The sequence below is a fragment of the Notamacropus eugenii genome, chromosome 2 (genome assembly GCF_028372415.1).
Source record: "Notamacropus eugenii isolate mMacEug1 chromosome 2, mMacEug1.pri_v2, whole genome shotgun sequence".
NCBI lineage: Eukaryota > Metazoa > Chordata > Mammalia > Diprotodontia > Macropodidae > Notamacropus > Notamacropus eugenii.
This window is the reverse complement of record NC_092873.1, coordinates 276,773,562-276,801,544: the sequence shown is the minus strand read 5'-3', so window position 1 is coordinate 276,801,544 and position 27,983 is coordinate 276,773,562. Positions and strand designations below refer to the sequence as shown.

The following is a 27,983-nucleotide window of genomic DNA, read 5'->3' as shown; positions in this document are numbered from 1 at the left end:
GGGTGTAAGCTCAGTTCCATGTGGACAGTCTCGGACGGGTAAAGGTGAGGACTTCTAAACCTTAGAGTTCTCATGAGGCCCCCCAGGAAACAGCAGGGAATTGAGGAGTGAGATCTCGTGTATTTCCGCCTCTTCCCGTGAGAATGTGATGGGAGAGAGCATCCCCGCCCTCGAGACTGGCCCGGATCTGGGCACACCTATTGTTATCTAACAGGCATGGTATTCAGGTGCAAACGATGCGGCAGGAGAGCTTAATTAGGGTCAGGAAAGCCTGAAGGCGCTCTTAGCGCTGAGGGGCCCTTACAGGACAGAAGGCCCCTTTTCCTCTCTTCGCTCTTCCCTCTCCCCTCTCTCCCCACTTCCACTTCTGCTTTCATTCTCTTACTGTAAGATCTTTGCCTCCTTGGGAGATTTCTCTCTCTCTCCTAAGGAAGAGTTCCCCCTGCACATGTAACCAGGACCCTGAATAAAGCCTAACCCTTGTTCGACTCCGGAAAGTCTCTTCTCTCATACGTTTATCCGGTTTGGCCAGCCGAAGACCTGCGATATAGGTAAGGTAAGACTCGGGTAGCCCTCAGGCCTCTAGGCCTGGCAGTTATTTAATGAACCACAACAAACTATCTTAGCAGAACAATGAGCCCAGCTCAAGGCCACATGAATCAACAGGCTAAGTATAAGAAAGAGGCCCTAAGGCAACTAGCATGGATGTTCTCTAGGACATCTGGGATTCCATATGGTGACTTGAAAAAAGTCCAGTGACTTTACATAAGTGAGTCTCAGTGTCAGCACAAAACTGAGTTTTATTCTGAGTTTACTGAGTTTATTTATTTATTTAGCCTTATCGTTGTCATTCAGTAGTGTCTAACTCTACGTGACCCCATGGACCTTTGTCCAGGGTGTTTTCTTGGCAAAGATACTGGAGTGGTTTACCATTTCCTTCTCCAGTGTGTCCCCAGCTTAAAGGCGAGTAACTGAGGTAAACAAGGATTAAATGACTTGCCCAGGGTCACACAGCTAGCAAGTGTCTAGGTCAAATTTGAACTCAAATATTCCTAACTCAAGGTCCAGTGCTCTACCCATTGCACCACCTAGCTGCCCCCACAAAGGAGCTTTAGAAAAGACTAAGAGCAAAATCTCCACCTCCAAACATGCCTCTGATATACGTTCGGAAATGAATAACAGAATGAGGGGGAGGGGGGGCGGCGGAAATGACCAGCAAAGAAAAAGGGAGCAAGAAATACCTGGGATCGAGAAGAGTCAGACCTGAAACTGGCTCCCCCCATGGGACAGATCTCCTCCATTCTCACGGCAGGCCAAGATATAAAGCCTGCTTAGCCTGCTGCTCATCAGCTAACTCAATTCTTCTTACAACTCATTATCATTCCAACAGTTTCACCTATATAAGTTTTCAAGGCTAGAAGTAATATTCTTCTATACTGAGTGACAATAGAAAAAACAGTAAATATTGCAATCAGGTGGCATTTTTTAAAAGAATGCATATATTCTATTCTATATTATGCACTTTCCTCCCTTCATTGCAGAGGTGAAGTATTATGGATGTGGAATATTGTACATACTGTCAGAAAAGGTTGATATGCTGACTGGTTTTATAGAACTGATTTTATTTCCTCTTTTTTTTTTAATCTTTGTGACAAAACCTGGATTGCTAGGTAGAGGAGAGGAGGATACATTCCAAAATGAATATATTTAAAGCATCATTGAATCAAAACAACTCTGAGGTTAGAAGCTGGTTTTCAACCAAAAAGACCTCAGCTCGTCATAGCTCTGATACTTATTACCTGTGTGATGATAGGAAAATAAAATCACAAGGCCTCAGTTTCTTCATCTGTAAAAAGAAGGGGCTGCACTACAGCATCTTTAAGGTCCTCTCCAGCCCTATACAATCCTCTTATTACTTCATTTCACCTAACAACATGCAAATTGGCAAAGATGACAAAAAGTGGAAGTGGACAATGTTGAAAAGACTATGGACTGACAAATACACGAATGCATTGTTGCTAAAACTGTGTATTGTTCCAACTGGTCTGGAAAAGAATTTAGAATCATGTAAAAAAATGATTAAAATCTTAATTTTCTTTGACCCTATGATCCATCCATGACAATCATATGACCCAAAAAGTTAAAGACAGAAATGTCTGTAAATACACCAAAGGTATCATTGTGGCATGTTTTGTGGTAGCCAAAAATTAGGAATAAAATATCTATTAAGTGGAAAATGGCTGGATAGATTGTGATACATGGATGTAATGGAATATTACTGCACCGTAATGAAACAATGAAGAATTCACAGAAACATGGAAAGATAGAGGAATTGATACAGAAGCAGGAAAACAGCACCCACAATGTACACAAGGATTATAATAAATAGAAAATAAATAGGAAAACAAGGAAGTAAAACTGAATAGTATATAATAATAATGACCAAGTTTCATCACAGAGAAGAAATGAGAAACTATAACTCTTTCCCTTTTCATTGCAGAGATGAGAGATTATAGCTATGGAATGTTACTTACACTATGAAGAACTGGTAAATGTGTTGGTTTTGCTAAAAAAAAAAATCTTTTTTTTAAGCTCAAGCATAAGGGAAGAGGGAAAGATATTCAGAAATAAACGAGATATAAGAAATAAGAAGTAGCAATAAAATAAAAAATGCTTTAAAACAAAAAATAAATTAAATACAGTCCTACAACTATGCACCTGAAATCTCCAAAAGAGAAACACATAGAGTACCTCAATATAGATATAGTGTATATCATATATATATATGTATATATATACACATACAATACCTATATATGCTGGATAGATTATAGCAGGCATATCTACATGTAGCATATGTCTATACTATAGTAAATCTACTATATATATTTAATATCTACTATAGTAGTTCTACTACAGATAGATACTATACTACTACCATACTAGTAAATCTACTATATGTGTATATACTACCACCTACTATGTATTTCTACAGCAGATATATACAAATAGATATCTGGATATCTACTATAGTATGTACAGAGTAGGCAACCAGATATTTCAGTACATAGAGCACTGGTCCTGGAGTCGGGAAGACCTGAATTCAAATGGAGCCTCAGATACTTATTAGCCACGTGACCCTAGGAAAGCTATTTAACCTTTGTTTGCCTTAATCCACTGGAGAAGGAAATGGCAAACTACTCCAGGATCGTTAAGAAGAAAGCACCATGGACAATATGGTCATGAAGAATCAGACACAAATGAATGGCTGAAAAACAATACAGTATGTACATATACTATAGCAGATATGTTATACTGTCTACATGCTGTATATATAGTGTGTATATTACATTTCTATATACTATATGTATTTTTCTTATAGATTTTTCTTATATATCCTAATACTATACTATATTTATTATAGTAGATATATCTATAGTACGTTTACTATCTAGAGTATATACATATAGTATCATCTATGAGTGTATATCTACATAGTGCATATATATACACACACACAGAGTATATATGTATGTGTATAGTATATAAGTATATGTATATTTTGTATATGTCTACAGTACGTGTATATATATAAGCAAATACTATAGACACACTATATCATATATGCTAAACAGCTAGGTACAGCAGTAGATAAAGCACAGGAAATGGAGTTAGGAAGACCTGAGTTCAAAATTGGCCACAGACGTTAGCTATGCGATCTTGGACAAGTCACTTAACTTCTGTTTGACTCAGTTTCCTCATCTATAAAACAGGGATAACAAGAGCACCTACCTCCTAGTATTGTCATGAGGTTCAAATGACATTGCTGTAAAGTACTTAGCACAGTGCTTGAACGTAGTAGGCACTACATAAATACTTATTCTCTTCCCCTCCCCTTTCCTAGTACATACAATACATATAGCACACAGTGTATATACATGTTAGGGTATCTATAGCTAGGGACAAACTATGTAGTTTCTCTGAGCAGCCAAAATGGCAAAATAGCAGCCAAAATTGTAAACAGCTACGCACTACATAAAGCTCATTCATTTTCCTTACAGGAGACTGTCAAGCTCTCACTAAGCCCTTACTTTCATTTTAGGTATAATCCCAGCAAGCATAATAACTTGTTTTCCAGCCCATATCAGCTTAGAAGCAGAAAATATGAGTAAAGAAACGATGTCTAGAATCAGGCACACTGGTGGCTAAAAGACAGCAAACAGAAAAAAACAGAAACAAGAAATGAAAGAACTCTAGCAGTCTGACTGCATTGAGCTTAGGACCAAGCAGCCCTCTGGTATTTAACCACCACCACCACCCTCCAAAAGCATCATTCTTAACACAACAATATCATCATAAATGCGTATGAAGGATGACCATGAGTTATCCAAAAAAAAAAAAAAAGTAAATCATTTTTAGTACAGAACAAGCCGAATTTGTGATCCGGGCAAGCACTGAAAATTGTGCAAACAAGTGTCCATGCATATACACACAGAGATATATACTCTTAATATACACCACAGGGTTGGAACCCTTCCTGCCACACATGTGACAATATCTCCACATCTTAAAGAGAAGAATTTTCTTGCAATGAAACTATGAGTATTTGTACCCAGTGACAATAAAATCCTCTCTCCTTGTACCCCACAGAGTGACATGATCCATTTTGCCTACCCTTAGCTCTAGTTCAGCAGAGATGTCTAAATATGTTTCAAGAGATTTCTGAAAGATTTCCAACAAAATAATGATTAAAGGAAAAACAAAACATCGGAAACATTGAAAGAAGCAAATTTCCATTATCTAGTAAACTCTTCTTCTCCTATGATGAGAAATAAAGAAATCATAATGTTGTAGGATTTTAAAACTCCAACAAACCTTAGCAGTCATCAAGTCCAATACTATCTAACATACTCAATTTAACAGAAGAAGAAACAGAGGCACCCACAGATTCACTCAAGATCAAGGAAAGCAAATAACAGAGCTGAGATCCGAATCAAGGACTACAAAGCAAAGCACTCTTTAAAACTACTCACCTCCAAATAACAAGTCTTCCCTATTTATCAAAAGGAAATTAAATTAAGACGAGAAAGCATCCAAATAGTTTAATTCTTAACTTCAAATCATTCATAGGATATCTAGGCCAAAATGATTTGATTACATTGACCAACACTGTCTGGCTAGAACACTTTATCCAAGATGCTATCACTGACACAAATTTCTTATTGTACAAAGGAGTTAATTGTCAACTAAACATACTTACGTCTTCATTCATAAAATATTTCTCAGTTAACAGAGCCAGACTATTGTATGTCAGGCACTGATGATGCACAGTCCTCAATAAATATCTAAATATTATTGGAAGATTCTATTCATCATATTATAACTTTGGTGGGAAGGGAAGAAGCATTTAAAACGCTAAAATGTACTCTCATCTTCTCACATGAAAATTTAGCAAAAACTTTCTCAACAAAGTCAAAAAGAAACAACAGTGAATTTAATACCAAGTATGCCAAGTCAGACGCATAACAAATCCTACAGGTAGAAGGCAACTCAACAGTTTCTCCTTTCCTGCCTTTGGAGAGGCCAGTGTCTAAATACCCAGAACAGTTTTCTAATTTCTTTCTAAAGACCTCCAAAGACTTTGACTAACCCAGTTTACCAGATAATGGATTTTTGCCCCTTTGTTGTTCAGTCATTTTAGTCAAGTCTGACTCTTCATGATCCCATTTGGGGTTTTCCTGGCAAAGATATTGAAGTGGTTTGCTATTTCCTTCTCCAGCTCATTTTACAGATAAGAAACTGAGGCAAACAGGGTTAAGTGACTTGTCCATAGTCATACAACTGTGTGTCTGAGGCCAAATTTGAACTTCAGGCCCAGCACTCTATCCACTTTGCCACCCAATTGCCCTTAGGGGAAAAAAATTTAAAAGGAGCTCAGTCTGACTTTAACATAACTTAAGCACATAACATCTGCCCCTTATAACATGTCCAACTTTTTTTTAGTTTTAACCATTTTTAATAGAAATCTGTCTAAAACACTCTAATGTTTTATTACCCCAATTGTCAACATCTCCTTTCATCTTGTCAATGTCTTCTTGTCAATTTCAAGTCACTGTACCATGTTCTCTCTCTCTTTCACCAAGGCTCAAAACCCTGGGTTCATCTTTGACTCCTCCTCCTTCCTTTCTCTTGTTCAAGTTGTGTATCATCCATCTGAAATGTTACACCACTCCCACTTACATTCATTGCCCTCCCTTCACTCACCACCAGTAGCTGTCAGAGGAAGCCCTTGCACCTATGTCTTGCTGGCTTTGAAGTCAGCTCTCTATCCCCTCCTTTTTATCATGCAGCCTCTAAAAATAATTCAACTTTTTATATGCCCTCAAAAAGAACACCAAATATCAACAGTCAACAAGTATGTACCATATTTTGTATAAAAACTATTATTTATCTATATATGCACATGTGCACATATATACTTAAATATCCTCCATTAAGTTATTCTTCCTCCAAAGCTCCATCATGTTCTATGACAGTAATCCTTAGTTCCCATAGGGTAGCCTAGCAGACAGCAAGATCTAGAAGGTCCTGACAAGCTGGAATAATATTCATAATAATAGCAACATTCATATAGCTCTTCACAGTTTGTAAGATACTTTGCATGTGCTATCATAACTGATTTTCACAGGTCTTTGAGGCAGGATCTATTATTTTCCCCATTTAACAGATGGGAAACTGAGGCAGAGGCAAAGTGACTTGCCCAGGATTCCATCACTAATAAGTATCTGAAGGAGTCACGTCTTCCTCTCTTTAAGTGTAATACTCAATTCACTGTGCCACTGAGATGTTCCCAGTCAGAGGGCTATGCTATACTCACGACATGTCATCCAAAAACAAGTTGCATATTCAGAGAAGTTCCCCACCAGGTTGTCTGCAGAGTAATGACTTTTTCTGTCATGGTAATTCTTAAAAGATTTCCACTAAACTTTCCCATCTCTCCCCTTCCTTGCACTCACAAGGCCACCACCCTAGTTTAGGCCCTTATCACCTGTTACATGGATTATTATAATAACTGTCTAATTAGTCTTCCTTACATGCTATCCTTCTTCCCTTTTCATTATTCATATCAGTTCATCAATCCACACAGGTGCTAAATTTATATTCCTAAAACACCAGTCAGACTATGTCAGTCTCCTACACAAGTAGCTTCTGTGCTTTCTTACAGTTTATAAAATAAAATCCAGACCCCCTTTATTTGCAATTTAAAGTCCTGCACAATCTGGTTCCCAAACCTATCTTACAGACTGACTTTACATCATTTCTTCTTGTATACTCTACATTATAATTAATTAGTCTACTTGGGGTTCTCAGCTTGGAATGCTATCTCACCTCACCTTTGCCCCTTGGAATTCTCAAATCCTTTCAAAATTCAACTCAGTTGCCACTTCCTATATGAAGTTTTTCTTGAAACTCTGCTGTTACTGCTTGTTTCACTCCCCAAATTGAGTTTTCTATATTTTGCATTTATTTACATGTGTACCACATTGTTTCTCCCACCTGGAGGGCAAAGGCTATCATTTTTTTTTTATCTTCAATGCTTAAAACAGCGCCTAGATGCTGGCAGAGTTAATTGTCTATGGGGAGAAAAATAACTCCAAATACAAGAAATTATAAAGCCTTTAAGAATAAAGGGTGTACATATGTACACAAAGACACAGAGAGGGACAAAAAAGTTACAGAGCAATTAGTTAATTAATTAATTGAGCAGAGCAATTAATCTAAAAGGCAGTTGTCTTTAAAATGTTTATGAACTTACAAACATAACATTTTCTGATGATGGAGGGGAAAAAAACAAAAAGATAGATGAAACCTGAGTGAGTTGAGGAAATTGATCAAGGAATTGACCAAGATTCCTCAGACTTCCTTTCTACTCTCATAGTAATCCATTTGGGACCATTCACTTAAATCGAGGTAAGGTTTGCACTAAAAGGAATCCTTAGAGCAGGAGTAAAATATTTAGGTTTCAAAGGATTTTCTGCATAGCTATTTAAAAATAGTTACGTTTATAAATCTAAAGAACATACAATGATAAATTTAGAGCTAGAAGAGATCTTACAAGCTCTCCAGTCTAGTCCTGTCATTTTACGGATAAGGAAATTGAGATCCAAAGGGTTAAAGGATTACTGTCACAGATTTTTAAATAAGTAGTACAGACAAGGTTCAAACTCAGGCCACTCAATTCCGAATTCTTCAGGGCCCAGCCAAGGTGTCACCTCCTCCATGAAACCATCCCTGATACCCCAACAAAAAAATGTCTCTCTCCTGAAAGTCTGAGGATTAAAAATTTAGAGTTCAAAGGGACCTCAAAGGTTCCTTACCCCAACACTCTCAACTTCATGGATGAGGTTTTCTTATAACATTTTATAATGATCTCATTATCCTGCTCATGTTTTACCCTGTCATTTTTATTTCGGTAAGACATATTCCCCTACCAAAACTGCAATCCAAGATCATGGAGAGCAAGAACTATGCTGTTTTTCCTCTTTAAATTGGCAATTCTTAGTATCTGGTTCACAAAAGGTACTTAATAAATGTAAGTGTAATACTTTTTATTAAGCTACTTATGCACCAACTAACAATAGTAAGCACACAAAAGATCAATGCTACAAATAATTAAGTAGGGGCTACCAATAATTAGAAAGCAATTTTTTTCAAGTAAATCAATGAATGAAGATTTAACTGACAGGAGGTGTACATATCCTGGCAGAGTCCACAGACTAGATGAGACCTAAAATATCACAGCATCCTACCATGTATCCCACAATACCGTTGTATGGGTGGTATCAAACTCCAATAGAAATGAATCCCTGCTGGTCCATACTGACTTAAAAAACCACTAATTATCTGTGGTTTATCTAATAATCTATGTATTATCTGTGTTCTATTCTATTTTTACTTATTTTATTAAACATTTCCCAATTACACTTAATAAGAGTTCTGCCACTCCAAGGAGCTTCAGCAGCCTACAAGTTTGACATCTCTGTCTTAAAGGATCACAGATCTAAGGGTGCAAGGGATCTTTGAGACCATCTAGTCAAATATCCACATTTTACAGATAAGGAAACTGAGGACCACAAGAATTAAGTGATTTGCCCAAGGTCACATAAAGGACAAGCTGAAAGAGCCAGAATTCAAACCCAGACCCTCAGATTACAAATCCCAGCTAACTCCATTACATAAAGCTGTCCCTAAAATACCAAAAACATAAGTAGCCATAAGAGGCTGGAGCTGAGGGAAATCTACTATGCAACTGTAGCTGCTGAACAGGATTCACTGTCACCTACTTCAGCCTCTTCCAAGAATTACACAGAAAAATGATTTTAGACTTGACTATAAAATGACATACAGAAAGCACTGGACCTTTTTATAGGGTGTTTGTTGGGTGGTTTATTTTGTAAATGTTCCAAACGGACAGGTCCTCTGGAAGGCAACAAAAAGAAGCCTGGGTGCTGACGTTTCTGGGTTGCTGGGTTTCTGCTGTCTGCTTTTTGTTTTTCTTTTTATAAAAGAGTACCTGTTCCTTGTGAAGAAATCATTATGAGAAATAGAAGTGAGATTCAACAGCACAGATAACCAACCTTTTACTAGATTAAGCCCTGAAGTCATTTTTACGAGCTTATTTTTTTTAAAGCCCACTTTATTCCCCAAGTTTCTACCTGCTGTTTCTTTAATGTAAGACTAAAACCTCTATTAGTGGGGGTGGTTGGGTTTTTGTTTTGTTTTGTTTTTTCATTCCGTTTTGAAGATCCAGATCACAAAAAACAGCTGAAATCAAAGATTTAAAAAATAAAAACTTCCCAATAAATGGGGATGATAACACATGTGCTACCTAGGATGATGAATGTAAAAAGAGCTTTAGAATGCACTACATAAATTTAGGGCCATGATTATTCAACAGAAGCTCTAAGATGTTGCATCTTCCGGCATTCTCCTTAGGCCTTACCTCCCTCCTGCCCCCCCACCCCACCCCAGCTGAAAACTAAGGACCAATAAAGTGGTGTTTTTGAAGAGGAACTGGTCAAGAGGATGGTGTTTTGCCAAGTACGGATATATTCCTTCTATCCCTTTCCTGTTGTTTGTCTCTGACCCTCCTCTCTCTCTGGGCTCTCATCCCTACACCTTTGCGCATCTCCATCTTCTTCCTTTACAGACCCTCTATGCACCGCTGCAGTGTTACACCAGGGAAAGAAAAGGAATCTCATAAGAAGTGAGTCCTGTTGATGGTCTCTTCGATGTTAAGGAAAAACCTGACCTCTTTCAAAGCTACTTGCCAGAGTTTTACTCAAATATAAAAGTTATTTTTGTGGCTATGTTGTGTGAATTAAATATTCCATACTTTGAAATTAATTTTGATCTATAAAGTCATGTCATTTTTTTTCTAATTGTAACTATCTTAACTGCCACAACAAGAACCAATATTGTATATATAGCAATGTGCAAGTCCAGCTTGGAGCCAAAGCATCATATTATAATTATAAAACTAAATTGTCACTCATCTTTTGTTTTTCCCTACTCTTCAGTAGATTTTCATTTCATTCAGTTGAACTGGAACATCCCTCCTTTAGCCATCTACATAAAATTAGGCTGTAACTTTACAACAATAAGTGTGGTTTACAAAGAATCTACATCCTTCTATATTTAGGTAGAGCACTAGACTTGGAGTCAGGAAAACCTGGGTTCAAACCTCACCTCAGAAACATACTAGATATGTGACCCTGAGTAAGTCACTTGACTTCCTTGGCTCTAAATTCCTCATCTATAAAATAATGATGTTGGGCTCACTGACCTCTAAGGTCCAAAATCTATAATCTGGTATTCCCAGAACCTACTTCAACACTCTAAATTTGCAAATGAGGAAAGTGAGGTTTGGAGAGGTGAAACAACTTAAACCTACTTTGGGCATCAATCAGAGATGAATACAATGCAACCAAAGAATCACAGAATTTGAGAGCTCCAAGAAAGTCCCAGAAGCCTAACCCATACACAAAAGGAATTCCCACTACAAATATACCCTACAGTGGGCATCCAGCCTCTGCCTGAAAACCTCAAGAACTCATCACCCTCTAGAAGTAGCCTATCTCACTACTGGATAGTTCTAATTGTTGGGAAGCTTTTCCTGACATGAAGTCCAAGCTTGGTACTCTGCAACTTCTACCCAATGGTCCTAGTTCCATTCTCTGAGGCCAAATGGAACCAGTCTAGTCCCTCCTTCCTAGGACAGTCCTTCAGATACTTGCTCAAGACAGTGATCATTTTTCCCTACGTCTGCCCTTCTCCAAATTAAATGTTAGGTTCCTTCAACTGATCCTCATATGACATGAAATTAAGGCCTTGCAATATCCTTGATGCCCTCTCCTGGACACTCTCCAGCTTATAAATGCTCTTAATCCATGGCACCCAGAACTGAACCCAATATTCAAGATGAATGCTAATAAAGGCAGAATACAGCGGGACTATCATGCCTCAGTTCCTGAAAACTAAACCCCTCTTAATGCCATTTAAAATTGAATTAGTTTTTTTGGATGCCACACGCTAATGATTCATATTGAGCTTGGATCCTCTAAAACCCAAAGATCTTTTTCAGAACTACTGTCTATCTATACTTCCCACACCTTTTATTATTTGTGGTACCTAAGTATGAGACCTTACATTTATTCCCAATGAAATTCATCTTATCCAGTTCAGGCCAATGGTCTGACTTGTCAAGATTCTTTTGGATTCTGTCATCCACTGTGTAAGCTATCACTCCCAACTTTGTGTCATCTGCAAATTTGAAATCTATTGATAAAAATGTTTAACAGGACAAGTCAAAGCATAGATACCTGGGATCCTCCAAAGGAGACCTCCTGCCCTATTAATGATGAATCATTAACATTCAATCTTTGAGTCTGTCCATCCAACCAGCTCTGAAACCCACTGTACTACTGTCTAAGCTATCTCTTTCCATCTTCATCACACAAATAATGAAAAACTTTATCAAAAGCTTTAAGAAAATCTAGGTAAACTGTATCCACAGCATTGCCTTCACCTACCAGAATAGTACTGTCAAAACAGGAAATGAGGTTAGTCTGGCATAACCTGTTCTTGATGAAGCCAGACGGGCTCTTTATAATCAGCCCTATAATTTCATCTCAGACTGCCCACAGAATTCATTCCAAACCTTCCTCTTCCTGAAGAAACTGTTCCAAACTTTCTTCTGTCACCCAAACCCCACTCCTGACCCATCCCTTCTCTATCAGCAGATGACCCACCTCCTCCTTTACTAAAAAGATGGAGGCCATCTAATTTGAATTCCTTCATGTCCCTCCTCCATGGCTTAAAACCTGTGATCTCACTCACCCTTTCTTTCTTCCTTCCAATCTGCACTCTTCTTTGCCAAGACTAACTTCAACATGTGCCATTAATCCCATCCTCTCCAGATTCCTCCAAGGACCTTGGTCCATAGATCATATTCTCTCATTCATTTTCAATCTCTGCCTTCCAATGGGTTTCTTTCCCTCTACTATCAAACATATTTAGGTCTCTCCTCCCTTTCATTATTAAAAACTTCTGTAAGTATATTTAGTCACCACCTCACTTCCTCATCTTGCTATAATCTAGCTTCCATACCCTCCATTCACTGTCTCATCACCAGTGACATCTTAATTAATAAATCCAATGACCTCTTCTCAATCCTCCCGTTTGATACATATGATACAGATGACAAGACTATTGTTTTCTTGATATTCTCACCTCACTTGATTTCCGTGATACTATTCTCCTCCTGGTTTTCCTATATGTCTCATTTGAAAATTTGAAAATGCATCTTCCTGTTCCCTAATCCTCCCCTCATATACAAGTATGGATGACCCAAGGATCTGTCTGTCTCTGACTCTCTTCTCACCTATTTCACCCACTCACATGGTTCTTAAACCTATATATTCAGCCAGAATCTCTATTCTAAGCATCAATCCCAAATTTCTGTTCCTACAAAAATCCAAACTCACCATGTCCTAAACTGAGTTCATCATAGGATAGATTTAGATAGGATATATTTAAAGCTGAAAGGGAACTTCAACATTGTCTAGTCCAACCTTCTCATTTTACAGGTGAAGAAATGGAGACCAACCAAACTTCAATTTAGAGGTCTCGCTCAAAGTCACAGAGATATTAAGAAGCTGAGTCAAAATTCTAACCTAGATCCTTTAGTCCCATACTCAATGTCCTTTCCACCGAACCACCTCCCAAACAAATCTATTACCCAGTCTTAAAATCTCAGAGTCATCTTTGAATCTTTCCTTTTCATCATCCACTTAATTGCCAGAGGCAGCTACATAAAGTGCTGGATCTTCAGTCAGGAAGACCTGAGTTCAAATCTGGCCTCATATACTTACTATGTGGGAATAAGTCATTTAAGCCTAGTTACCTCAGTTGAAAATGGGGATGATATTAGCACCTCCCAGGGTTGCTCCAAGGATCAAATGAGATAATATTATAAAGCATTTAGCACTTTGCCTAGCACATAGTAGATGCTTAATAAATGCTTGTTCCTTTCCTTCCAAGTACTATCAAATCTACCTCTATTATCTCTTGCTTTCTCCTCTTACTCTCTATTCACCCTGCCACTACTGTGTAAGACTCCTTTTCTCCAGTCTGCATTTCATTTGTGGTCCTTCATGTCTAGAATGCTCTCCCTTCTCATCTCCACCTGCTGGTTTCCTTCAAATCCCAGCTAAAATCCCACCTTCTACAAGAAGCCTTTCCTAATTTCCCTTGATGTTACTTTCTGTAATTATCTCCAATTTATCCTACATATCTCCTGTTTGTACAAAGTTATTTCTGTTTTGTCCTCTAAAATAGACTTTGAGCTCTGTGAAAACAAGGACTGGATTTTGCCTTTCTTAGTATGCCCAGGGCTTAGCCTAGCACACAGTAGGTGCTTAATAAATGATGGCTGACTTGACTGACTTGCCTGGTTCTGATCATTATCACTTCCCTAGACTAAAGTAACTAGGCATTTTCCCAGACTCTAATCTCTTCTCTCTACAATCCAGCCTTCATATATACACTGACAAAAGAACTGATGCGACCGTGTCACTCCCTTAATTCAAAAACTTTCAATGGCTTCCTACCTCTTATATTACAAAAAGTAAACTCCTGCGCCTGGTATTTCTTAGTCTGGCTCCAACCTCACTTCAGACACAACCCTCCAAGCATACCACATTTCAATCAAACAGAACAACCAGCTGCTCTCAGACCTCATCCTGTACTCCCCTCCGCAACTTGCCTATAGTCACAGGGCCATTTCCCATGCCACTAAGCTGGAATACAATTCTTTCACATCTCTACCTGCTGAAATGTTAATATGATAATAGAGTTTGGACCTGGAGGGGCCCTAAAGGACATCTAGTCTAACCCTGTCACTTTGGAGATGAGGAAGAAGATATCCAAAAGAAGTTCTAGAACTTTGTTAGGGAGAAAGCAGAACAGAGTCAGGGACAAATTTGGGTCTCCTCCCTCCAGACCAAGTGCTCTCCAAACTTTACCATGTTTGCCTTTTCTTCCTTCAATGCCCCACTAAGGAACCACCCTCTGCAATGGAATCCCCCATGATCTTCCCTGCTAAAAATGATGTCTCCCACATTAAAGTTAAAGTATCAAAGATTTAGGGCTAGAAGGGACCATGAAGGTCCTTTCATCCAAAACTCTCACTCTGATGATGACACCAGTGATGGTTTGCCTCTAATGCCATTTGGGACTCCAAAGGAAGGGATCTTGTGACAGAGTTCCAAGAGTAGGGAGAACTTTTCTCTTAGCTTTGAATTGACTGTGTGAGATTTTCTTAGAGTAGAGGTGGGGAACCTGTGGCCTTCTAGTTTATGGGGTGCAGCCTTTTGACTGCGTCTAAGTTTTACAGAACAAATCCTTTTATTACAGGGATTTCTTGTTCTGTGAAGTCTGGATTCAGTCAAAGGGCCACACTTGAGGATCTAGAGGGCCACATGTGGCCTCAAGGTCACAGGTTCCCTACTCCTATATAAGAGTTTTGTTGTCTAGCTTTCAGTAATGTGTGACTCTTTGCGACCCCATTTGGAGTTTTCTTGGCAAAGATACTCCAGCTCCTTTTACAGATGAGGAAATTGAGGCAAACAGGGTGAAGTGACTTGACCAGTCATACAGCTAGTAAGCATCTGAGGTTGGATTTGAATCCAGGAAGCTGAGTGTGACTTCAGGCCCATTGTACCACCTAGCTACCCCTTTTTTCTTAGAGTACTTTGTCTAAATGTCTCCTTCACTCTTGTCATGTTACCCTGTGTCACACTTCTTAGTGTATATGTTACATTCTCTTATGAAAAGTGGAACACAAACTCTTTAAGAGTAGGAACTGTGTTAATTTCCTCTTGGTATTGGCTAAGTCCAGCCCCTAGCATATAGTAAGTATTCCTATTACACTGAATAGTTTGTATGACAAAGCAGGGACTACAGTCCAGGAACTAAGTCTCCTGGATCCTCATCCAGGGCTTCCCCTTTCCCCAGACTCCCATCAGAACATGTATCAATTGTCAGCCATGAGTTTTGCCCAAAAGGTAAGTGCAAAAGAGACAGGAAAAAAAAAAGTGAATGAAGTATCCTAGCCCTCAAGAATATTACAATTTATCATTCCCCAACTGATAAAAAAAAGTCAAAGGACATGAACAGACAGTTTCTGGATGAAGAAATTAAAGATATCTATAGTCATATGAAAAATGCACTAAATCACTATTGATTAGAGAAAGGCAAATTAAAACAACTCTGAGGTACCATATCACACCTATTAGATTGACTAACATGACAAAACAGGAAAATGATAGCTGTTGGAGAAAATGCTGAAAAATTGGAAAACTAATGCATTGCTAGTGGAGTTGTGAACCAATCCAAACATTCTGGAGAACAATTTGGAACTATGCTATAAAACTATACATATTCTTTGTTCCAACAATAACACTACTAGGTCTATATCCCAAAGAGATCATAAAAATGGGAAAAGGACCCCTAAGTACAAAAATGGGTATACATGATTTATAGCATTTTTTATAGAAGCTTTTTTTGTGGTGGCAAAGAATTGGAAATTGAGGGCATGCCCCTCAATTGGGGAATAGCTGAACAAGCTGTGGCATATGAATATCATGGAATACTATCTTCCACAAGAAAAGGTGAGCAGGTGGACTTCAGAATAACCTGGGAAGACCTGCATGACTGACGCTGAATGAAGTGAGCAGAATCAGGAGAACACTGTACACAGAAACAGCAATGCTGTCCAATGACTGACTTTGTCAGACTTAACTCTTCTGGGCAATGCAGTGATCTAAGGCAATTCCAAAAGATTCATGATGGAAAATACCATCCACATCCAGAGAAAGAATGATGGAGGCTGAATGCAGATCCAAGTATATTTCTTTTCTCTTTTTTGTGGTTGTTTCTTGTGTGTTCTTTTTCATGGTTTTTTCCTTTGGTTCTGATTCTTACTACAATATGACTATGCAGAAATAGATTTCATATGATCATACATGTACAACCTATATCAAATTGCATTCTGTCTTAGAGAGAATGGAAGGGGGGGTGGAAAATTTAGAACTCAAAATCTTATAAAAGAAAATGTTGAAAACTAACAAATTAATTTTTAGAACAAAGAATCTTACAATTTAGTGGGGATTATTACAGATTTGCATGAAAAACGTGAAAACTTACAAACAAAAAAATGACCACAGAATCTAGATGTCCCTCAGAGGCGGCTAATCTAATCTGAATCTGACCAGGGAATCCTCTAGGGCATCCCTAAACAGGGGCCATTCAACTTCTACTTTAAGACGAAGTGAGACGAAGTCTGCTGCCTTCTGGGATAGCCTGTTCCATCTTCTAAGAGTTCTAATGTTTAGGGAGTTTCTTCTCATGTGGAGCCTCAATTTGCCACTTGAAATCAGCACCGGGGCCAAGAAGCACAAGTCTAATCTTGCTTCCATAAGACAGATCTTCATCTAGCTGAAGTCAGTGATTACTATTTCCTAAGGCTTCTTTTTCTCTGGGTTAAGCAATATCACCAGTGCCTTTAATTCAGACATTCTTAACCTGAGATCTGTGGAAATGGTTTGGTTTTGTTGCTGTTGTTTATAAGAGTATCTCAACATAACTGGTTTCTTTTGTAATTCTATTTATTTCATTTTATGAATTTAAATTTTTCTGAGAAAGGGTCCTTGGGCTTCCCAGACTGCCAAAGGAATTGATGGCGCAGGAACAATTACTTTAATTGCTCCTGGCTACCCTCCTCTTGAACACACTCCAGTGGTTTGTCAAGCTTAAAATGTTGCATTAAACAGATGTATTCTGACCTCGGCAAAGTACAGTGGACCATCAATTCATCTCCCCTCCCCACCAACTACAGACATTCTAATAGTTCTATCAAGGTAGCCTTGGGTAATACTACTTCTTTGTCTATTCTGCTATACTAGGGAGCTTTCAAGTCATTAAAACTTCCAAGAGTTTGGGGTTTGGTTTTGATTTTTCTTCTTTAAATTTTATTTATTTTATTTTTAATTTATCAAATAAAACAAGTATTTCCATAACATAGTAGAATAAAAAAAAGATGATTACACATTGAACTGCAAATCTTATTATTTACAACTTGCTATCCTTTTCAAATATACAGTAATCATGTAACTTTCTATTTGATTTTCTTCCCTCTCCCCAGAGATGGCTACCAGTAGACTCAAATATGTATGTATATACATGTGTGTGTGCGTGTGCATGTGCGTGTGTGTGTGTGTGTGTATAAAATCATTCTATACACACTTCTATTTATCAGTTCTTTCTCTGGATACAGAGAGCATCTTTCTTCATAGGTCCTTTGTAGTTAATTGAAATGTTTATTAATAGACAAAAATGACTATTTGGGGGGTTTATTTGTTTCTTTGTGTTTTTGACTGTTGTCATTTTTCCCCATGTAAACTGCTCTGTAGTCATGTCTTTCTCCATCACCCCCCCACACACCCCACCTGCTACTTGGGCAATATATTTTTGGAATCCCTGTTGGGCTTGACATAAATGAAATTTTCTTAAGACTTGGCCCATCATGCCAGCCTGTCAAAATCTTCCAGGATCTCAATTCCATCATTCTTATTAACTATCTTTTTTAGCTTTATATCAATCCTAATTTTTTTAAGGGCTAAATTCCTAAGTTTATACCTTAAACAGGAGTCAAGTTTTGCTTTCTTTCACTCACTCATTCATCCAAAATGTAATAAGCACCACCTATGTGTGAGGACTCATGATAGAAGATAATACATGGCCTCTGTCATAAGATAAGAGATGCTCTCTAGACATGTGTACATCGGTCAGGATTTTTACAGATCTCAGCTAGAATCCACAGGAATCCTTTGCAGACTTCGTTTCACGCTCCACACAGGAAGTGGTGGTGTTGCCCTGCGTGGGGAGGGCCAAGGGAGGAGTCTAAAAGCAGGAAGGACTGCAGCATGACAATGAGACTATAAAGTTAATACAGCAAGAAAATAAAAGCTTTAGAGCTGAGACCCAGGAGTACAGCCAGTCCAAAGGTAAGAGAAAAGTTCTCCCTAATCTTGGAACTCTCCCAAGATCCCTTCCTTTAGAGTCCAAACTGGCATTAAAGCCAAATCATCATTGGCATTATCATTTCTAAGACAGAAAACAATACAGGGGTCTCAGAGATAAGGCAATGGACCTGGGATTTCATTAGTCTAAGGAACTCTGGGGTGAAGACAGCAGTAATCATGGAATTGGAGACTTGGAGCCCTGAGGCATTAAGTGACTTGCCACTCTAATGGTAGAGTCAGGCTAGGTCAGAAGTGGGAGCTGATAACCAATCCAGAAAGAGAACTATGGCGTCCGTACGCAGACTGCAGCATATTATTGGCGTGTTCTCTCTCTTTTTTCTTCTCATGGTTTCTCCCATTGGTTCTAACTCTTCTTTAGAACATGACTAATGTGAAAATGTTTAATATGAATGCGTGTGTGTATATATACATATATATGTATGTGTGTATATATACATATATGTGTGTGTGTGTATAGCCTATGTCAGATTGCACAGGGTCTTGAGGAAGAGTAAGGCAAGGGAGAGAGAGAAAATTCATAACTCAAAATCTTATGGAAGTGAATGCTGAAAACTCAAAGCAAATAAATAAATGGATTAAAAAAGGAGAAGCTGAACCCAGTTCTTCATGACTCCAAGGCCAAGCCTCTAAGCCACAATTCTTCTTGGCAAAAACTCATACTTATGAGGCTCTTTTTTAAGGTTTGAGAGGCAGCAAACACAGCACACAAATAGAGGGCAAAGTCAGCCTTAAAATCATTTGAAGAGAAGGTAGGATTACCTTAATAGAGGGAGTGTCTTCACTGGGAGTCCCCTGGACCAGTAAAATCACAGGCCTCGTTCCTATGTCTATCTTTTAAGGTTTACAAAGAGGATTCCTCCCTTACCTTGACCCTGTGAGTAGGTGGTACATGTACTGCCATCTCCTTTTACAGATTAGGAAGCTACAGTAAAGAGAGATTAAAGGGATGTGTCCATGTCACAAGCTAGTGTCAGATGCAGGCTTCAACCCAAGGGTCCTGATTACAATTTCAACACACTTTGCACCACCCACTGCCTCCTCTTATTACTATCAAACACAAAACATAAATTTAAAAGTCACTTAATTAATAATAATTTGACTTTATTTATGGCTAACCTCTCCTGTAATATGCAAATAAAATCTAGAAGTGTTTTCTCTTAAAGCTGGCTAAATATCGCTGTATGTTGGATTTATAGCCACTTAAGAACACAAAGAGAAAGACTTCATGCAAAAATGACAAAGCTTTAAAATAATATGTGTCAATCGCTATTTAGTATGCTAGTTATCAAACTAACGAACAAACACATAGTCCCTTCATTTAATAAGATAGCACTTAATAAGCAGTCCTTAATTCCTAAGCCCAAAAGTAAAAATTAAAGAGGAGTCACAATGGTAATCAGTCACAAAAGTACAGTGGATATTTGATAAATGTTGCTGATAGTGAATTATCAAACTAAGAGTAATGATGAGTAATAGCAGAAAATACCAAGGTCTCTACCAGAAGTACATTCAGTTCATAATTTGACTTTACTTATTAAAACTAACCTCTCCCCTAACATACCAATAAAAGCTAGAAGGATTTTCCCCTAAAGCTTGCTAAACAGCACTGTGCATTAGATTTATAGCCATGACAGAAAATGTTTATTTTTTTAAAGACAAGTGTCAAGCAAGTACTAAGACAGTGAACTTCTTTGACTCATTCATCTCATCTACAAATGGAGGTCTCCAAGATTCCATCCCTCTTCGACCACATGTATTTTTAAAAATTTATACTGAAATACTACAGCTATTTTCTAAGTCAAGGACTATTATATTCCAATCTTTACTCCAAAACTGCTCAAGAACTAACACCCCCAAGGCTCCTTAAAAGACAAACAATCAGGGAGAAACCAACTTTAAGATAGAATAAAAAAAAAAAAGACTGGTTAAGAAATCTTTTCTCTCTAACCAATATTGAAGCTTATAATTTAGTGATAAGTTCATTTCTTTAGTGGAGGACCACACTCACCAATCTAAGAAACTGCAACACACTTAGCAAAGCAAATGTGATGAGATAGCTTAATAAAGTAACTTTGGTAACTGACCATTCTCAACACTGTACATTTAGATTAAACTAAAAAGGAAATCCAATTAAGTACATGAATTGAGATACAAAGAGGATGATACCTCTGGAATTCATTTCTGATTTGGCTTGCTTTGGGTTTTTGGTTTTGTTTTTTTTAAGACAACGGTCAAGCAAGCAGATTTTGCCCTCTTTGCTACCCTGACTCTCCCCGCTCCAGTGTCTCCACTACTAAGTATGGCAGATATGACTTATTTCCTATGTTTTAACATTCCCTTCTATAATAAGACTGTATTTACCAGAATTTTGAGTTCTGCTATTTCTCTCCATTCATATGTCCATCATTCAAGCTCTAGAATCTCCTAACTGGTGTCCCTGACTCAAGTCTATCCCCCTTCTCCAGTCTCGTTGACACACAACTGCTAAAGTGAGATTCCTATGGTACAGGTTGGCCATTGTCCACTCCCTGCCCGATAAACTTGAGGGGTTCTCCATTACTTCTGTGATCAAGATCAAATACAAACTCTTGTTTAGTATTTTTAAAGCCCTTTACACGTTGAGTCCCTCCAATCTACATTTCCAAGCTTTTTCTACATTGCTCCTCTTCACTAATGGACAGTCTAGCCAAACTGACCTTTCTGAAGAATATCTCATCTCCTTTGTACAGGTTATCTATCCTCCCTCCTGCATAACCACCTTTTAGGAGCTTCATTCCCTTCAAAACTCAGCACAAGCAACCATATCCAACATGAGTCCATCCCTGATCCTCTCAGCTTCAAGTATCCCCCCTTACCATTTCCTTGTACTACTCCCCCAACAGAATGTAGTTCCCTGATGGCAGGGACTCTATCCCCATCACTTCATGCAAAAGTATAAGGATAAACATTTAATAAACCTGTAATGACTAATTTATTTAAGTAGTATACTGAATTCCCTCTGCCCATGCAGACTGGCAACTAATCTGTAATTTGGGTGACTTCTGACTTCTAATTCTATGAAATTAGTCATATGTCACTGAAGAGACTGGCCTGGGGCACAGGAAGATTAAGTAATTTGCCCAGAGTCATAAAACCAGTGTGTGTGTGTCTGTGTGTCTGTGTATGTCTGTGTATAAAGTAGGACTTGAATGGTGTGTGGGTGTGGGGGGGGTGTCTGTGTATAAAGTAGGACTTGAATGGTGTGGGGGGGGGGGGGGGTGTCTGTCTGTCTGTCCGTCTCTGGGGCCGGTCCTTTAATATCTACTACACCAGTGTTGTCCAACTCCAATAGGTCTCTCTCTAGCCTTGTTAACAATGACCCTTGCACACCCAATACTGACTTACTTTTACTATATAATGTTCCTTTTATGGTATTATATTTTTATTTCTTTTGTTAAATATTTCCCAATTACATTTGAATCAGGTTCAGGCCTGCATCTTTGACACTCTGTTATAAGCTATCCTAAGTTGATTCTAGCAGGGTAACACAGAGAAAAGAGCACTGGACTTGGAGTTAGAAAACCTAAGTATAAATCAAGACTCTGACATTGACTCTAGCAATATGATAGTAAGTCAGCAGTTTAACCTCTCTGGCCATCAGTTTTATGATCAATAAAATGAGGACTGCAATCTCTCACAGTTGGGAGAAAACCACTCTATAAAACACATAGTACCATACAAATGTAAACTCTTAGTCAAAAGTACAAAACTAAGGGGTAAAATGAAAGTGTGTATCTTCGATTTCTAAAGCAAACGTATAACTGTAATATTTTTAAATCATTACAGTTGAATCGATCTTAAAAGGTACTAGGGGAGTGACTTATTTAAAGAAACCCTAGAGTGAATTCTTTCGTAAACTGAAAATAGTGATTTTATAATAGAAAACAATTACTCCTTTATTTGTCTACTTTGAAAGTTTACATTTTCATACTAGCAGAACACACCTCTTCGTTCCCAAACTGCTCCCTTTCCACTTGTCTTCCCTAACAGATAGATCATAATAGACCCATAGGTCTCAGAGCTTTAGGAAGTCAATCTTTCACAGGCTGCTTCTTATAGGTCCACTCTCCTAGAGAAACCCCACATGGACACATGCTATACAACACACATACACATACACACAAATACACACACAGCTTCAGAGGACTCACATAAATCAAAAGTAGGATCTTAAGAAAAGAGAGAAGATGCCATTCTTACAAAAGGTAAGGAACTACCTTTGTATCAAGCAAAACAAGTAATATGAGGAGATATTCTTCTGACCAAAGACTGATGTCCCAAAGACAGGATAATCTTTTTCTTTGAGAGACCAAGGAAGATGATTCCCCTAATCAACTCATAGAACAGTAGATAGAATACTTCAGTGCCTGAAAGACCTGGGTTCAAATCCTACCTTAGACAATTACTAGCTATGTGGCCCTGAGCAAGTTACTGAACTACTCTGTGCCCCTCAATTTCCTCATCTACAAAATGGGAGTGGAGGAGGGAGGGGGAAATGAAGGATGGCCTAGATGACCTCAAGTCCCTTTGAGTGCTAAATCTCTGATCCTAAGATTCCATTCAGTGCTGATAGATGATTTTGGAAAAAAGCCAGGTACTACAGTGGAAAGAGTCAAGAGACATGCCCCTATTCTGACATTAACTAGTTAGGGGATACCCAAGTCAAGTCATTTACTTCTCCTTCTCTGGGCTTTAGTTTCCTCACTCATAAAATAAGGTTTGAATTAGATGCTTTCTGAAGTCTTTTCCAGCTTTCCAAATCTTATGGTTTTCCTAAAGCTCCAATGCATAGTATTCAATTGCAGGAAAGCCAGATAGTAATGATTAAACATCATCTTTCTGAAAACATACAACCCAAATCAACAACAAGGAGGGTAAAATTTATTGGAGATGACACCATCTTCAGAACCTTTAGTTTCCTTCCTCATAGTTCTTTTTTCTTCCTTCTCTATTGCTACCCAAAATCCCCACCCAAAAAAAAAAAAAAAGCACTTCTTTCTTTTCCTTAACTGGCCAAGACACAAAACCTGTCTGTTCAAAATTTATTTGTTGAACATGTTAAATGGTGCTTTCAATCTCCTTGTCCTGTTTTTAACTGAAAAACCAGAGGAGATAAACATTTTCTATTTCATTCTAAAAGACCAAAGGATCCTTAATCCCTAACCTTGCTTACACTTGCACAGAGCAAAATCTGACTTCTTTCTAAGTTATTTTTAACAGCCAGGATATCTTCATAACCTTTCAGTTGCAAATAACAGTGTTTCCTGTCACTTGGGATCCATATTTCCTAATCAATATTACCACAAACACCATAACATTCAACTAGATACAGGAGTGCTTAGTCACCTGGATCCAGCTTTCATGTCATGTGTTCCATTCACAGGGAACTAAGGACAAAACCACTCTTAGGTGACCCAGCCCAAGCTATGCTGAAGTCTGCAAGGCTAAAGTCACTTAGTCTAAGACACTGCTATGCACACTGTGGGTGCTCCATGAATACTTGGTGACTGACTAAGAGGTCAATTACCCTGCTCTCTAAATTGCCAGTTTCTCTCTAGCCTTCTCACGTGGGTGTGCTCTTAGAGTGAGTTTTATTTTCCAAAACAGCCACCTATATAACCAGGAAACGGTTACCCTCAAATTTTGCAAACATTCCCTACATGAGGGAATTCCCTTGTCTACTGAGATGAACTGCTGATTACCTTAGATTACTACAATAAATATGTTGCATCACAACCTAAGCTTTAAAAATGCTGCCAGAATAATGATTTTTCTCTTATTTACCCTCTTATCCACTGGAAGGAGGGAAGTTAAAGCCTCAGAAACTGCCACAGAGTAGCAAAACATTTTCCCAAAGAAAACTGGGGGGAAAAAAGCAAAACAAAACAGAAACTTACTTTTCATAGACCAGCTCCTCATCGGTGGAGAAATAGTGGGTATTTATTGTGCTTTTTGGTCTATTCCTCAAAGTAGCAAAATATAAGCGATCTGAAAGACAAGTTTAAAAGAGAGAAGAAAATGTATCAGAAGCGGAATCATAGATGTCGAGCCACCTCAAAGACGACCTAGCTTAACCCCCTTCATTTTACAGACGAGGAAACCAAGGCTCTGGAGGACTATGTGATGTTAGTAAAGCATTAGAGAGGGAATCTGAAGCCAGTGCCCTGTTGTCCACCCAAGGACCGAGTATATGGGGGTGACAGCTAAACAGCAAAGGGTGCAGAAGGACACAAAGAACCAAAATAACCACCATTTCTCGGATTTAAAGACATCCTCTCACCACCACCAAAAAAATTTTAAAAATAAAACAAAAACACGTGGAATGATTGTCTCCAACTGGTCTCTTGGCTGCTAGCATCAGAAACTGGAGAACACCTTCAGGGAAGGAAGAGAGAACTGCAGAGGAGAGAAGGGGACGAACTCGGAGATGGGCCCAATTAAAGGGGGCTGGGGATACAACAAAAGAAACAATTTTGCTCCAGGGCCGCTGCAGACCTGGAGACTCCCGAGGGGAGGGCTAGGAAAAAGGGGTGGGAGGGGGAGACAAAGGGGTGTGGTTTGGAGAGGAGGTGGGGTCCAAAAGAATGGAAAGGTCCGAAGGATGAGGAGGAAAGCCGCAGGGGGGGCAGTTCCCCTTAGGGTGTCCTGGGAACGGCCCCCCTGCTGTGTAAGGAGCCCAGAGAGGGACAGTGGGACAGCGGCTGGAGGGAGACGGGCTCAGACCGAGGACCGAGTTCGGGAGGAGGGGAAGGGCCAGAAGCCGGAAGCGGCAGGGGGTCCCCGGGGAGCAAGGGGGCAGGAACCCAGGGAGCCCCCCTGGACTGAGAAGCAGCGTGGCGGGGACTGGACAAGACGATGCTGGACGGGACGGGACAGGGGCTGGCTGGGATGGAAAGGACGGGGCGGAGATCCAGGGGGCTGCCCCTCACCTTTCAAGAACTCAGAAGCCCCGAGTAGGTCTCCGGCGTCCGCTGCCATCTTAAGCATGAGCCGAGCTCCGAAGGGCTCGATCGTGACCGGTTTCACCCACCCCCCGGGAGTTCCCTTCTTCCCCAGGGCCAAAGAGCTCGGAGCTCCGAGCGCGAAGCCAGGCGGAGAGAAAAGCGGCGGCGGCGGCGGCACAAGGCGGGGGCTGCTGGGGGGTCAGCGCGCGGGGCGCCCCGGGGACATTCCGAGGGGGGCCCGAGCTCGAGCCGTGCCTGCGCGGGGCGCACACTCCCCCGGCCGCCGCTGCACCGCGCCCGACCCCGCTCCGCCGCCGCCGCTCCTGGAGACACGCAGACCAGCTCTCCCGTCCGGGCAAAGTCTGCTCCCGGCCCCCAAAGTGGTCATGGAGGAGACCGCTGGCCCCGATCGTGCCCGTGGCTACTCGCGCTGCAGGCGGGCAGGCGCCTGGGTGCCTGCCCGACCGGCAGCCGCGGCTCCTGCTCTGCCCTCAGCGCTTCCTCCAGCTTCTGCTTCTGCTTCTGCTTCTGCTTCTGCTTCTCCCGCTGCTTCTGCTCCTTGCTCCTTCCTCCTCCTCCTCCTCCTCCTCCTCCTCCTCCTCTAGGTCCACCCCCAGACCTACCTCCCCGCCCTCCCCCCCCCTTCCTCCACTTTCACCGCTCCGCGGCCATCCCTTAAAGAGGCCGCCCCTCTCCTATCTCTCCTCCCCCCTCCCAGCCCCACGCCCGAGTAGTTACCAGGCGCCCAATCGGGTCACTAGGAGCCGGTTGCTAAGGCTTTGTTGCAGCTCACCAATTGCAGCGGAGGAAACTGCGCCCTAGGCCGGGAGGAACCGGGAGGGGCCTCTAGGCCAGAAACTTGTGAATGGAACCTTGGAGGGCGAGGGGAAGCTGGGGGAGGGGGCCGCCGGAGGCTCGGCTGCCCGAGGATTAGAAACCCTTCTGCGGCTCTCGCACTAAATCCCTCCCGCCTCCGGTTCCAACTTCTTGGATTTATGCCTCCCTCCTGTTGCGCTTACCCGCCTCCTAAACCCTTTCCTGCACAAGATACTGACTCCTCCCGTACCTAAATTTTCCTTTAACTTTACTTTGCGCAGTACCCTCTATCCACCATAGATTACCCACACACACGATCTTTGGGATTTCCTTCTTTCAAAGGAAAAAAAAGTAATTCCCTTATTCCAGAAGAGGAGGCAGTGAGGGATCACCCTCAGATGTTCACAATTCTACGATTTATTCGCGGGGGGACAGGGGAGAGACAGACAGACAGACAGAGAAAGATAAGGGAAGAGAAGGGGAAGGGGGCAGAAGAAAAGGGAAGGGGCAGCCCCATTCAGTCCCCCAGAGCCTGCAGGTTTAACTTGGCTCCAAGGCTTCGTCTCTCGTGCCTCTCGATCGTGGCCAAAAACCGTGGCAGATCTTCAGAGAAAAGTCACACAAAAGCGTTTCTTTTCGCTCTCGAATCTAGCGCAGGCTTTTACCTAGAACCTGGGTGCTTTCTGCTTAAAAGGGGCTAACACGCAAAAGCTAGTGGTTTCTAATTGTATGTTACATTTTTGTGGCTAGTTAATTGCCACTTGCCTATTCGAAAATGACAACCACTGACCGGTGCTGAACGCCTATGAGGACTAGGTCTGGCTGGCATGGCGTGTGGTTAGTTAGTTATCACTCTGCCTATTCAAAGCTGATGCCACTGACCTTCCACCATGAGGACAAGCTCTTCCGGGAGTGGTGGCACATGAGTGTTGATCCCTCCTCACGCTTCCCACTGGTCTCAATCGAGAAGGGGTGAATTTATTGAAAGTGACATGAAGGGTGAAATTGTCATGAGGCTAAGCCTAATTGGCCCTAGACTAATTAGCAGGTCGCTACAACCAACTGACTTAAACAGCCTTCAAGACCAAAGGCCATACCTTTAAGTTAAGAAAGGCGTTTCCTATTCTGAAAACTGAAGTGTGAAAATTCTCATTAATCCTTTACCAGACCATTGTAAAATGAATCAAATTAAAATATAGTTCTGACATCCAGTGGTCTGAACATTAACCACTTCTAAACCTGAGAAGTGTTTTTAAAATACAAAGCCCTGAAAATGTATTGTGCTGCTGAGAATACAAAGTAATTCTGGACTAATGAGGGATTCAAGAAATATTGAATTATATTCCATGTTTGGCAAATCACAGACTGAGCAGTGATGCTCTTAGTGAATGAGTCATTTTCCAAGCCCTCTGGTCACCTAAGCACTGTATCAAAGTGATATCCTTGGGGGATGCTGTCAGCCTGGTTTTCTGCCGCAAGAAAAAAAAAAGGCTATCATGTAAGAATAATCGCTAACATT

The 27,983-nt window shown here is 40.2% G+C and overlaps 1 protein-coding gene across 9 annotated transcripts in view; it reads right to left on the bottom strand.

Annotated features, from left to right (window-relative positions):
- The window catches only part of CDC14A (cell division cycle 14A), a 238,305-nt gene extending 210,869 nt beyond the window's left edge, over window positions 1-27,436 (bottom strand). For 4 of the 9 annotated variants that reach the window (XM_072644131.1, XM_072644135.1, XM_072644130.1 and 1 more), the window contains exons 1-3: window positions 25,634-25,833; window positions 24,602-24,692; window positions 19,531-19,587 (exon numbers count right to left, since the gene is read on the bottom strand). In XM_072644131.1, coding sequence (XP_072500232.1) covers window positions 19,531-19,587; window positions 24,602-24,692; window positions 25,634-25,691 — 206 coding nt within the window. In that variant the 5' untranslated portion in view covers window positions 25,692-25,833. Of the gene's footprint in view, window positions 1-19,530; window positions 19,588-24,601; window positions 24,693-25,633; window positions 25,841-27,346 lie in introns of those variants that run through there. The other 5 variants (XM_072644129.1, XM_072644133.1, XM_072644128.1 and 2 more) reach the window with 4 other exon arrangements.
- Window positions 27,437-27,983: the final 547 nt, after the last annotated feature.